We start from the raw sequence: 14,183 nt of genomic DNA, 5'->3' as shown, positions 1-14,183 counted from the left end.
AGGGTGTCGTGGTTTAAGCCCAGCCGGCAACACAGCACCACGCAGCGCTCGCTCACTCCCCCCTTTCCTCCCCCTGCTTGCAGAGGGATGGGGAGGAGAATCAAAAGAATGTAATTCCCACGGGTTGAGATAAGAGCAGTCCAGTAACTAAGGTATAACGCAAATCACTGCTGCTACCACCAATAATAATAATAATAATGATAAGGGAAATAACAAGGGGAGAGAATACAACCACTCGCCACCCACCACCCGATACCCAGCCTGACTGAACAGTGATCTAGCCCTTCCGGGTAACTGCCCCAGTTTATATACTGGGCATGACGTGCTGTGGTATGGAATACCTCTTCGGTCAGTTTGGGTCAGGTGTCCTGTCTCTGCTTCCTCCCGGCTTCCCCTCCTCCCTGGCAGAGCATGAGACTCGGAGTAAACATTACTGAGCAGCAGCTAAAACCATCGGTGTTATCTGTGCTGTTCCCAGGCTGAAAGTCAAAACCACAGCACTGCACCAGCTACTAAGAAGGAGAAAAATGACTGCTACTGCTGAGCCCAGGACAAAAGGAAAGCTCAGTGTAGGACTTGAAATTGAGGACAGGCAGTAGCTGGAATGGGCACCTGCAGCCTGCCATCCTTTGCTCTGCAGTGACATTCAAGTTCCTGGTACCAGGCTGATGATACTCGCTGCTGAGAAAGCACGTGCTGTCTGAACTGTGAGCAGATGCCAGCAGAGGAGCTGCAACTGCTGTCATTTCAGTTGTGAAGCTGAGTATCCATCAGACTGCAGTTGTCTGTGAAGCGCCGTGGGCTGGCAAGGGCTGGCTTCTGTCTGGAGTGTTTTTTAATGCAGGTGTGTTACGTTCCAAGGACAAATCTTGTCAGAATGTTTATTGGAACGGTTTTAGTGGTATGTATGCATGCTACAGTCATGTGACACACGTCAGAGCGTGCTAAGGGTATGTTTTAACAATTCTAGATGTACACAAGCTTTGTGGTTGTTATTGGGATCTTTTAGTACCTAAAGTCGTGAGCAGGGAGGACGCGGCTGGAGCAGTTTCTGGATGCTGAAGAACGGATGTGGGGCGAGCTGCGGGTGAACGCGCCGCTCCCGTTCTGCAGAGCTCCCTTCCCTTGCAGCCCCGTATCACCCTTTCACTGCGTGCGCAGCCGCGCTGTCTGCGGCGGGGCGAGCGCTGTTTGTGCCCGTGTGCGGCGGGGGCGCGCGGCTCCCCTCAGCGGCCGCCGGGGGCGGGGGTGTGAGAGCGGGGCGGGGGCGCCGCCATTTTCGGGAGCGGCGGTGGCCGTTCGGGGCGAGGCGGCGATGCTGGAAGCGAGCAGTACGGCGGCCGCGTACCGGCGGGAGACCGCCTCGGCCACCTCGGAGTCCTACACTGGCCGCTGCTCCTCCACGTCGGGGTTGGGAGGGCGGGCGGAGCGGCCGCCCCGCTATACCCTTGGGCTGCTGCAGACGCCGCGCAGCACGACGGGCAGCACCGGAGAGCTCTCCAGCGGCGGGGCCGGGCCGGGCAGCTCAAGCCGGGAAGGCGTCGCCCCTAGCCGGGTTGCCGGGGTAAAGGCGCCGGTTTCCGGAAGAGGAGGTGGGGTGCTGCGTTGCCCTCTCCGTACGGGCCTTGGCCGCTTTCTTCTGTCGCCCTGCCCGCTGTTTCGGTCGAAGGGGCAGTTACACGCGGTGGTTGCCTGACGAGGCGCAGCACCATCTCCTTAGTGACCTTTCTCCCCCCGCCCCGCCGCTTCCCTTCAAACCATCAGGACAATGTTGGTCGTTCTTCACACTTCTTTAAATAAATCATTATTTTCTTGATGTGAGATTTCTAATAGCATTATCTCTGTTCCCTGATGGGGTCAATAATTTGGTTTGAATTGCAACACAGTATTGCTTCACTAGGGACCTGGACAGCGTTCAGGTGGTTATGGGACTTGGGTTTGATTTCTTTGGTGGTGGTTTTTCTTTATTCTTTTTTTTTTTTTTCTGTTTTTTTTTTTGCTGGTTGGTTTGGTTTTTTTTTTTTGTTTTGTGTGTGTGTGTGTGTGTGTAGTTTTAAATGCTGTTATCCTCCATGTGTTGTAAAAATGTTGAGGTCCTAAAATGTGATATTGCTATTGCCATCCTCCACATAAAGCTGTTCACCCTGGGCTGCTGGCTCCCGCTGAGGACGTGGCACCTCAGCTCCTGACTGCTGAACATGTGTGCACCAGCCAGTTCCTATTGTTCAAATTGTATGTTTTTCAGTGAAAAACCTATAAAAGGAGCTGGAAATTATCTTAACACTTGCTGGAATGCATTCTGAAGTGCATACATCTTCATTACATGTAAACTGGGAGGAAGGTAACGTGGTTGTGGGTAATGTACATGCTCAGTCATGAATCCTAAAATATGCCAAACAACAAACAGAATTTCAATTTGAGTAGTGCATAACTTGTTAAATGCTGGTTTTAAAAGATACCCCAAGGTGGTTCGGTTCATCTGGTCTTTAAAATTACGTTTTTCCCCATGTTATGCCAGGAAATCAAAGTCTTCTCTACCAAACTTCTGAGTGAACTTACGCATTGTGAATGATTTTTTTTTTAAAAAATCACTGTGCATTTCAGTGCTGATTTGTCCACTCTTAAAAAACCAACCAACCAACCAAAACCCCAAACAAAACAGTCTGAACTAATGATGTTTTGTTGGGTTTTTTTTTTCCAGATGTCAGTTTTGTAAGATCTAAAGAAAACATCTCCCACAAAAAAAATCAAACAATATTGTCAGTATTTTTGTACCAACCATGAGGAAATGTCATGCAGTTAATGGGTCATCTGAGCACAGTGCTAAAGTATTCTCTCTTATAGATCTATTTTTAATTTAATAGAGGGAACAGAAATGTTTGGGCTTCCATGTCTCTTAATACCTGGAATTTTGTAACTGCTAAGTAGAAAAACTCTTTCTATTTTAATTCCTTTTTATGCAACTTACGGCAACTATTCAAGCTAAATTAAGGATATGATGTTGATTTTAGTCATCTCAAGAAAACTGAAAATAAATATTTTAAATAATTCGTTAAACAGAAACATGATCTGAGAGATTTTGCAGGACTTAAAAATAGAGATAAATCTGAAGATATGTGTGTAAAAGAAACTGCAGATAACAGATACTTCCCAGATTATTGTATGATTTCTGAGAGCTGAACGCCATAAAATCAAAGGGAGATCATTCCATTCTCAAGTGGAGGAGGTTTTGAGCATGGTTCTTTGTTTTCTTTTATTAAAAAAAGAATGCTGACCTTCAAAAATAAATAAACCCATAAACACATGCAGTTTCAGGTATAGATTTAAAAACTGATAGGCAAATGTAAGATGGTGCTGACACCACATTCATAACTGTAAGGTACATTAGAATATGAAATTATGTGTGGTACAGTGACTTCTGTAGTATTTCAGTCTAGCAATGCAAACAGTGGCTTTCATTGGTGCCTCAACTTACGTCATTGTGGAAAATAAGCATTAGTAAAGGTTTGATTTCAAAACAGACTTCTTTTTATTTTATTTCATACTTCAAAGAGCCTCTGTGACATTAGAGGTTGTTGCTTGGATATCTCTGTAGTAAGAAAAATAAAGTTTTCAAAGTGGTATATTTATGTATTGCTTTCTGAATTAAAAAAAATATTTTTTTCCTTCCCCTTTCAGAATCATATTTTGGGGACAAAAGTTCTTGTGTAGAAAACACTAGCACACTGAATCTCACGAGTTCTTCTGTGCGAGGCCTGCATAGCACATGCGTAGCAAAAACACCCCTCTCTTCTAGTAGATCTGTTTGCAGAAGCCATACGCCTCTTATGGGATATTCAGGTAAGATTAACAGCTACTAAAGGAAATAGTCCTACTTACATTTTTTACATTATTTTATAAAGCACATTTTATTTTTTAATGTGATCCAGTAAGATACTGAAGTATATTCAAAACTCAGAACATAGTGTGTTTTGTACTACAGAGGGTGCCTGCCAATGCAACATGCACCCATAGGGGAAAATGCTACATTAAATACTTGAGTAGATGTTTTGGTATTGCAACCTCTTGCCATTCTCCATTCATGTATAAATTATCACTGTAGTTATAATTCAGGCTTTTTTCAAATTGTCCAAAATGGATTTATTTTTGTGGCCATGTTGGTTTGTGTGGTGACTGAACTGAAGATCCCAAATTCATGCACATTGCTGATCAAGGTTTCTTCTTAGGCTTGTAAATGCTTGTACATTGTATATCATGTTGTCATTCTCAGGTCTCTTGATGCAAGTTTTACATGGTTTACATTGGTCTCTTCAAAGATGTAGAACACTAGATCTTCAGAGGAATGCTTATCCATTGGGTATGAGCTATTTATGCAAAAGTTGTGCTACAGGTTAATGATGCCTTGTGCCAGGTTATGTCTGTCTGTGTGCTCTGGTAGTGCAGAAGTGATGGGATTCAAAGTTCTTTAACTGATTAATCAGTTCTGTCTTTAGTGTTCTTAAAGTTGTTTAATGGTAATTCTTTGAAGCAATGAAATTATTTAAAAATTTATTTGAAAAAAATACCTATTCCTGATAAGAATATAAACTGGCTCTCCACTTGCCACTGAATTATTATTATATTGCAAAATGTAAGTATCATGAAGTGTGTGGTTTCCTGCAGCTGTTGTGATGCAGTTTTCTTTGTGACTACTCCAGGAACTGGAGAATTGGAGTAACTATGATGTTGAAACCCACAGAGCAGATTTCTCTAGACATTATGCAACTTAACAGTGAAACAAGCTCACTTCGTCTGTTCCCTTTGATTTTACCTGTGTGTTCTTTAGCCTGAAGAAGTTATTTTTTCTGTTTTGTGTGTGACAGTCCTTAATCAATCTTTCACTGACCTTTAATGACTACAGCATATCCAGAATCTCACGTTCTGATATGTAGCGAAGTGTATGTAGCAGCTGCTTTCCATAGGCTGATAGTTACTTCAGTATTGCAAGTTACACATTTGCTAGTTTGAATAGCACAGTCTCACAATGTTTGGTCACAGATTTCCAAACAAAACATTGTTAGTAGCTTCTCCAGTAGAATTTGGAAGAATGCAATGCCATTTTGCAAATATGAAACAAAAATTAGATGAGATACCAAAAGAAGCAGTGTATACATGTTTTTGGTTTTTCATAGACTAGGAGAATTTCAGTACACCAAATAAAATTACATCAACCCATTACAAGAGCACTGCTTCTTAAATGTGGAATATAATTGGATGTGTTGGGACTTCATTATTATTGGTTAGACATGTTGTTGCATTGATTTGTGATGGCAGGCACCTAGAGGAAAACTGGGGAGAAGTGGGAGGGCCAGCTCATTTCATTCAGCTTCTCATCACCCCGATTCTGACTGCAGATGATAACCTCATCTCAGAGACTGTCCAACTTCCCAGCTCACAGATTAGCTTTTAGGTGCCAGAAGAGTAATGCTAGGACAGTTGGGTTTTAACTTGATGCTAATTAAACTTCTGTTTCTTAGCAGAAGTGGTATGAAGCACTGTATGAAGTGGTGTGGGAAGAGTGAGATGAAGGAATGCGTCAGCCTTTGTCTCCAGTCAGCTGTACTTCATTAAATCGTAGTTGAATGAAAAACAGGCCCATTTTTGAAATTTCAGCTATTTGGCTGACATGAGATGAGGAATAACAGGTCTGTTCAGGTTAGATATCAACATCAGGTTTATTGTAGGTCTGTAGTACAATCCCAAAGTAGATTTGCTGTGTTGTGTTGGGCAAGTTGTTAAAGCAGTTGAGTTGGTGGTTTTATCTGCATGGGGGGGAAAGAAAGAGACTAAGTAAGAAAATGAGGGTTAGTGTCTTCAGGAGGGATGGCATTAGGCGTTAAGGAGCTTAATTTTCACACTTAGTCTTTGCAAGGGGTGTGTTGGAGAGATAGCTGGGTATTTGAAGGAGGAGATGACATTTGTTGAGGTTGTGATCATATCTGGGAAAATGCAGGCTAAAACAATTTTCAGATACCAAAAATGATAAAAAACCCCTCCACACCAAAATAAAAATCTAATTACTGGAACTCAAGCATACTATAGATATAGATATTAGAATAGTTTAGCATAAAATCCGATAAAATATATATATTTGTATATAAAAACATTTGTTTTCCCTAACTTGATCTAAGTTCCCTAACTAAGATCTAAGCAACCTCGATCAGAGCTATGCCTTTAGTGGAATATTAATTTACAGTATCTCTCTGCAGTTAATACATCTGATTTTAATTAACGGTAATAGCTATGCATCATTGGAATTTAAATGGCAAGTGTATAATAATAGCCATGTCTTTTGGCATGTAATAAACATCGGTTCTTTGTTTAGCACAGAGGTAGTGACTCAGAAAGTGTTTTCAGTTGCAACAGAGATGTGATTAGTTCTGACAATCTTTAGGTAATGCATTCAGTCCATCTTTTAATGTAGGAGTGTGATGGTTACGCTTTGGAAAGTGCCTTGCCTGTATGGTGTGGCAAGTAAGGAGTTCAACAACCAGGATTTTTAATTTTTAATGAAGTTTGTTAAATTGAATGGGATTTCCATTATATGAGAATACAAATACATATTTCACTTGGGATGTCAAAGAATGATTCTGTGAACATAAAGTAGTGGCTTGTAACTGAATATATGGAACTGTTTTACAGTTACATCCTCGTCTGCAGTCTCTACTCATACTGCTGCATCAGTTATTGTAGCTGTAATAGAAGGAAGAGGCCTTGCCAGAGGTGAAGTAGGAATGGCCAGTATCGACTTAAAAAATCCTGAGGTGATATTATCACAGTTTTCAGACAATACAACTTATGCCAAGGTATTGTTGCATATACTTAATTGCTGTTTCCCTTACAGGCTAATTATGACTTTCTTCCTTAAAAAAGCTTATGACTAATGGGAATGTGATAGTTTGTAGAAGAAACTTCTCAAATGTGAAAGCAACAAATTCTAGAAAATTTGCAGTGTTGAAAGGACTATTTTCCTTACTGTGCCTCAGGTTTTAGATGAAGGGGAAAGAATGTTCTGCAAAAGAAAAGTAGCCTTTGCAAAAACCAGTGTGTCTGAATTGTGAGGGAGTGAGATGCCTAATTTTGAAGATCACTGGGCAATACATGGTAGTAGAACTTGCAAATACTTTTCATCAGGCAGAATAGCTCTGAGAGCAGAAGGGCATAAATGGTATGGTAGGGTAGGGTAACTGTAGGTCTGGCTTTGACTGCATAAATGTTCTGTCTCATCAGCTTGAACTGAAATTCACCCCATTTACAGCCAAGTGTTCTGAATACAGAACTGAATACCCTAATTTGGAGAGTAATATCTCCGCTTTATGCAACACAAGCATGAGTAAAACATCTAATGGTTTTGTTGTAGCTATGCCTGCTAGAAAATAATGTGGCTTGTAGGATCTTTACAATATTTGAAGGAATAAAACCTAAATTTATGAGAATAAGTAGCTATGACTCAGGATATAAACAGCCATCAAATCTGTTTACTGAAACATGCTGTCTAATGTAATTCTTTTGTTTTTAATCAGCAGTGCTTTTAAAACTTATCCTGATCTTGACACACGCGGGTACATATTAAACCTGGCAGCTACAGAAGTACTTCTGTAATACACAGCACTAAAATTCAAAATGAGATGCGCACCTTGAAAGTGTGGGTGCGTGATAAAATGTTGAGGTTCGGGTGATGATGTGGCAACTTAACCATTCTCTTAAAGGTGTGAAAGTGAAAACTTGATCTGCTAGTACCTAAGAAAAAACCCTGTCCTGTGTAAGCAAAAGAATGTTAAGACTAGAATCTTGCAAGGAAATCTTGGATTAATTTTATGGAAGTTGTTTAATGGTTTCGTAAAGATTGCAGTTACTTCTAAGTGTAAAAGGCTTTCTTTTCAGCTAGCAGTAGCTGTGTTTAGGGTCTCCCTGTTCTGCTGTGTCAAGGTTAAGGGCTGCGTTAGTGTCCCATGAAATTTATCTTTGTCAAACTGGCAAGTATTTTAGCTGCCCAAACTCCCTCCCTATCCCTTTACTTTTGATTTTTGTCTTGCATTTAATGATAAAATACTTCTCTTAAGACTCGTATTTTGTCTTTAAATTATGATAACACAACTTTCTTCTCTGTTACTCAGGCTTGTAACTTGTCAAGTTTACATCTTCTGTTACTGCTTGTCAGGCCTTGACCAGATTGTTCAGTATTTTTCTCCCTTACTATTCTAAAAGATGGCATTTTTATTTGTATACATATCTTTGTATTTTTTCATTTAGATTACTGACTTCTTCAGTCTGTGGGCATACCTGATACTGTATTGACCATCCAGTCAAAAAAAAAACAAAATCCCAAACAAAGAACCCCAAAACAAGCCAACTCTCAGACCTTTTCCCCAAGGGCACTACATGGCTTAGTTTTGTATCTCATTCTTTAACATGTTTAACAGTACTGTCTTACCTGCTGATCAGCTGCTTTTTTACAGTGTCATTATCCATGTTTTGCTAGTGATTGATATCAAAGTTATTGTATTTTACTTTTCTTGTACACTTTTATTTTTGAATGTTACATAAATTAATTCAGTGAAGTTTTCTTGCATTCTTTAAGTTCCTCAAGGTTCACTGTATCTGTGATACCTCTGAAAAAACTTTCTAATGATTACCAGACACGATGGGCAGCAGTAGCTTTCCCTCCCACCCTGCAATACCCTTATATTATATATTTTGTGGGTTTTTTCTTTATGCTTGTTCACCTTTCCATTTTTACCTGTCCCTTCTATCACATCTTAACTTCTAAGCGCTTAAAGTTTTTTCATGTTTCTTCCTTGAGAATAGGTGGTTGATTATATAAATGCCTAATGTTTGTTCTCTCTTATGAAGTAAATAAATAGAAAAGCATTTAGTGTACTTTGAATCCCTGCAGCAGGTGTGTAAAAATGAGAGAAATGTTGTAAGAGGAGGTTACAAGAAAGTCTAAAGCAAGTCTCAATCAAAAGATTATTAATATTCAGACATGTTACATTTCTTCATCTTCCAGAGCACCATTAACATTACAGCTGCAAGCCCAGAAAGCTGCTGTCTGTTGAAAATAAGTCCTTCTCCCATCTTAGCCATGGAATACAGTTCTGGATATTTATCTCTTGCTTTGACAACAAACATGTTTTGGTGTTGGACAGGGAATAGATACCTGTATTTTTTGTTAATGTGGTTTCATGTATATTTAGATACCCATATCTATAGATATGGATAAATTTTACTTGGTGTAGAATGCAGCAGAAAGTTTGGTCTTTATTTACAATATTACACATATTTGTAATTTTTAAAATACAAGGATGCTGTCATTCTTCATTGCTGGTTCATATTTTAGATTATAGATGGATTTTCATTGATTTTATAATTTTTTTGTTCAGGTCATTACCAAGCTCAAGATTTTAACACCACTAGAAATCATAATGTCAAACACTGCTTGTGATGCAGGGAACACAACAAAATTGTTCAGTCTGATAACAGAACATTTCAAGGTAAGCTCTTAAATTTCATTCAATATTTTAGAGTCTTTATTGATCGCTTTTATACGATTGTTGATTTGAGAGCTTTCTACAACTTGTAAAACCCTGAATGCAATCAGATTTTGTGTGGTTTATGATTTTTGGGCCTAATTTTACCATGGTAAAGAATAATCTAAATGCAGTTCTAGCACTAGTAGATCTAATCTTGACAATTGCAGAGATAAGTATATTTTTGATTAAAGACCCAAGTTTCAAATTTATAGTATTGAAATAATTTTAATACTGAGCCTAGGAAGGACTCAGAGGTTAAAAGAAATCAAGCAGTTTCCTTTGCTCCTTTTTTGTTTTCTCTCAACCTGATAAATAGATGGGGCTATAGAAGAAAGAGCACTGCAGGGTGAAAGATCATGAGATAAATAGTGTATGTAATTTGTAAGTATCAAAGCCTCAGAAGTTTTAAAAAACTCTGTATTGAATACTGCTTTAAGTGCTCCCTTGTCTGTACTGCTGGTGGCCTCTTCACGAGTCCTTTTCTGCTTCCTGACCTCTCCTCTTTGTTTTGCGTATACCGCTTGCACATCCCACGCATTCCATTACATTAACCTGTGTATCTTTATTGCCATTTTACTGCTGAGAGCTTGATAATGATCCCTTGGGCTTAAACCTTGGCAAGAGAAAACTGTAGTTTCAATGTCAGCATTGATGCTGCCATGAAAATAACTTTCCATGACGTCATTAATTTTAACCAAATCCAAGTTCTTTGTCTTGTTCTTGAGAGCAAGAGCAATATCCAAGAAAAAGCCTATATTAATTTGCTCAAAACAGTAGTATGAGCCTATTTGTATGTACTTACTAGCAAAGAGAAGGAAAGATGAGTGGCAGTAGCGTGGCTTGCTTGTGCTGATAAGCTAGAATGAATACTTACACAGATTGCTAAACTAAACGATAGATTTTCTTGGAAACACATATCACTAGAAAAATAGAGAAGTCTGTCTGATGATAAAAATCTTTGTAACTTTTAAAACTATCTGCTTTTCCCCTCCATCTTCACAGAATGTGACTTTTACAACTGTGCAAAGAAAATATTTCAATGAAACTAAGGGTTTGGAATACGTAGAACAATTGTGTGCCTCTGAATTCAGCACCATTTTCATGGAGGTTCAGTCAAAGTATGTTGAAATAAGGAAAAAACACACGGTGTTCAGATAAGTTTTTAACACCTTTTTGCATACTTAGCACCCAAGTCTTGTGGGTTGGTGCAAAAGCTAGGGAACCAGAAGAGAGCTGGTCTTTTATTCTGCCCTCGGATGTTTCTGATACATCTAGAAACTTGCATAGAAAGCCCGTTACAGCCTCTTTTTTGTTTGTTTGTTTGTTTTTTCTGATTTTGTTTTTGTTTTCATAGCTTTCCACTTTCTTCTCTTTGTTTTCCTTGTACCAGCAATTTTAAGTAGTGGTCCTTGGTGACCTGGGTCTTGAAGTCATGTACTGAAATATGTATGTTTGAAGTACCAGGTATATAGTGTGGGGTGTCACGTGTACAAACAGTCAAACATGAATGTTTTATTTACATCCGTATATGTGCACTATTCATGGGTTAGTGCATACCTAAAACATACTGTGTTTTCAGTGCTATCAATCCCAGTAGTTGTCAAGCACAAGTGTGAATATAATCTCTGTAGTGCAGAGTTTGGTTTTGTGGTATTTCAGTAGCCCTGTTCAACATTCATTAAAGATTGTTTCTTTCCAAGGTATTACTGTCTTGCAGCTGCTGCAGCTTTGCTAAAATATGTAGAGTTTATTCAGAATTCGGTTTATGCTCCTAAATCGCTCAAGGTGCGTTTCCAGGGGAGTGAGAAAACAGCCATGATAGATACATCATCAGCACAAAATCTGGAATTAGTGATTAATAACAGAGATTCTCGGTAAGAATATTTAAGTTTACAAATTGCATTTTTTAAAGTTGTATTTTACCAAGTGTTCTTGATGTTTGTGTCAAAGAGCTGACCAATATATTTATTTCTGTATGACAGATCTTACACCATTCAGAGCTTACAGAAAATACTTGGACAGAGAAATACATTACAATTCAGCACAAAATTTCTAGCATAGGAATCCCACAAATGAATTGCAGAAAGATGACACGTAGTCATCTTTGAATCAGTGTAAACTTAAAATGATATTGATGCAAAATTTCACAGATCATGAAATGAAAGAGGTAACACGTCCATAAGAAGTAGCTTATGTTGGATTAAACTGCCTGGATTTTATTCATTTTACACAAGATAAACAGGCTTGAAACATTGTTTTGTTTTCCTTTACTTCTAAGGACTAGTGGCAAGTTGTTCTCCACAGTGAGAACAATGCCTGGAACACTTCTTTCACCAGGAGTTCCTTGCTTTCTAGGCAGAAGGGGAACTGCAAGAGTTACCTTCTCAAGACTGTTACACTTCTGGTTAGAACTGGCTGCCTGCCAAGTTCTGAGATCCACCTCTGCTCTTAAGTCCACTCATCACCGTGATATAAAAAGGAGAGCCTGGAGATTGCTCGCTCTCCAAGTATTACTTGTAAAAGCTTTCTGCTTAGAAGTATATCAGAATTATAAAATGGTTTGGGTATGAAGGGACCTTTAAAGATCTTCTAGTTCCAAGCTCCCTGCTCTGGGCAGGGGCACCTTTGACGAGATCAGCCACCCTTACCACTGTTCTTTTGTGTTTTGTCTTGCTTGGCTCTTGCTCTGTTTTTCTCCCTGGTTTTCTCTTGTGGGGATCACAGAGAACAAAGTTAGATCTGTTCTTTCAGAAGAGGGTGGTAACTATGGTTTCTTTCTGTTCATCTGCCATGCTTTGCCCTCAGTTTCTTCTTGTTTGCTCCATCACTTCATATGTAACTGCAGGAGCCAGCCTGTAGGATTGGCACCCTCAGAGTAGTGTTTCTCTGAAAGCTGCTCTAAGAGAGGAAGGAGGAGGACCTGAGCAGCAATAAACTGCTGCTTTTTTTTTTTTTTTTTTTTTTAGTATTTTTAGTATTATAGCTGCACAATTTTTTGCTGACCCAGTAGCAAGCCTGAATCAGACCAGACAGTGCTGTTTCCATGACCTAAATATTACCCCTAAAGCCTATTTTGATATCTTTTTATCAGATATTAACAGGTAAATGTTAATAGTACAGGCACACACCAGAAACACCTGAATCAGGTTCTTGTGGCAGTATCTGAAGGGGCTTATCTCTTTTCATTTACTGTACAGGAAATGAGCCCTCAGTTGCTTAAAGGTAAGCAGTGTGGATACTATCCCAAATGTAGAGTTCCCTTTAATTGTTGCTATGAATTGCAGCTCATGGTAAGTATGTCCTTAATAAAACTGGCTTTGAATTTTACCGTTTTTTTAATTCTCTTGACTATTGCTTTCTTCTTTTGGATCATGATATTTCAGGAGTTTCTGTACTGCCTAGCTATCTTTATGTTGTTTGGTGTCTGATTTCTTCCTATTCAAATTCTCCTTTCAATCACAGTGTTTATGTGGTCTTCTTTCAAGCCAGTAGTGTTGAAGGCTTCAGGTTTCTAAAACTGTTTGGTATGTACTAGATGTAAATATTATAGGCTGTTTATTTTAAACAGATACAATCAACCCTTAAGTGTGAAGCTCTGGGGTGTAACATGTAAAAGCCATGAACATGAGAATATTATTTACAGATCATTAGCATGTTGTCTCCTATAATGGCTGTAAGTCATTTCTTTCAAAAAATAAATCCAAAGCTTAATTCTTTCTTGAACTTGTAAGGATTTGAAGTAATTTTCAGAAATGTATTTTAACGGAAATGTTCAGATTAGTGTTTGATCTCAGACTCTTTAATTTGCCTCCTTCTGTTGGGTTTGTTTGGTTTTAATTAGCTCAACTGAGAAGAAAAATGTGAACTGCACCACTGCAGTAGGAATGGAATACTACCACAAAAGAATGAAGAAAATACTGAATACAAATGAATTTCTGTATTTAAGAAAATGATATAATGAGGGATAATATTGCATTAAATTGCCTGACTGCCTAAACTGCTGTAGTTCATATAATACACATGGCAAACAGGGAGGTGTTAAATATCCCAAAAGCATGTCTCAGATTTGTAGGGTACTCTTACCTGAAAATGTCCTTGACATTTACCATCTTTGTGAGTGTATTCTCCAATCCATTTTGTTTTCAAAGGAATGGTCACACACTTTTCGGTGTACTAAACTACACCAAAACTCCGGGTGGAAGTCGAAGACTTAGATCCAATATCCTGGAGCCACTAACAGACACTGAAACAATTAACACAAGACTGGACTGTGTTCAGGAATTCCTCCAGGATGAGGAGCTCTTTTTTGGTCTTCAAGCAGGTAGCAGTTTATTTTTTAATTCATAGTATTACATTTCTTTTTAAGCATTTATTTCTGATAGACGAAAGTATGCGGGGTGACAATATGTTTGAAAAGTTGGGTTTTATGATTGTCAGGTGACATAGTGGGCACTTAATTTTTGAAGTAATCTTTATTTGATAGTGATGTTTTTTTCTCAAGTATTTTGCAAAGAAAAGTTAATTTCTCTGCTTAAAGTGGGTAGAAGTCAGCAGGCCAATAGCTTTTTCAAAAAGTTTAACTCTTCATCTCTATGGCTACATACACACTAT

The 14,183-nt window shown here is 38.8% G+C and overlaps 1 protein-coding gene across 6 annotated transcripts in view; it reads left to right on the top strand.

Annotated features, from left to right (window-relative positions):
* The first annotated feature begins 1,333 nt into the window (after positions 1 to 1,333).
* Positions 1,334 to 14,183, top strand: part of MSH4 (mutS homolog 4) — a 29,118-nt gene continuing 16,268 nt past the window's right edge. For 2 of the 6 annotated variants that reach the window (XM_057407146.1, XM_057407151.1), the window contains exons 1-8: positions 1,835 to 1,919; positions 3,553 to 3,594; positions 3,679 to 3,840; positions 6,682 to 6,845; positions 9,423 to 9,533; positions 10,575 to 10,690; positions 11,273 to 11,446; positions 13,721 to 13,893. In XM_057407146.1, the coding sequence (XP_057263129.1) occupies positions 3,828 to 3,840; positions 6,682 to 6,845; positions 9,423 to 9,533; positions 10,575 to 10,690; positions 11,273 to 11,446; positions 13,721 to 13,893 (751 nt within the window). In that variant the 5' untranslated portion in view covers positions 1,835 to 1,919; positions 3,553 to 3,594; positions 3,679 to 3,827. Of the gene's footprint in view, positions 1,593 to 1,834; positions 1,920 to 3,552; positions 3,595 to 3,678; positions 3,841 to 6,681; positions 6,846 to 8,410; positions 8,435 to 9,422; positions 9,534 to 10,574; positions 10,691 to 11,272; positions 11,447 to 13,720; positions 13,894 to 14,183 lie in introns of those variants that run through there. The other 4 variants (XM_057407147.1, XM_057407148.1, XM_057407149.1 and 1 more) reach the window with 4 other exon arrangements.

The sequence above is a fragment of the Pezoporus wallicus genome, unplaced genomic scaffold, assembly GCF_028554395.1.
Source record: "Pezoporus wallicus isolate ANWC-B61680 ecotype Strahan unplaced genomic scaffold, APGP_CSIRO_Pwel_v1 contig_8805, whole genome shotgun sequence".
Taxonomy (NCBI): Eukaryota; Metazoa; Chordata; class Aves; order Psittaciformes; family Psittacidae; genus Pezoporus; species Pezoporus wallicus.
Note: the sequence above shows the minus strand (reverse complement) of the source record. Positions and strands in the feature narration are given on the sequence as shown.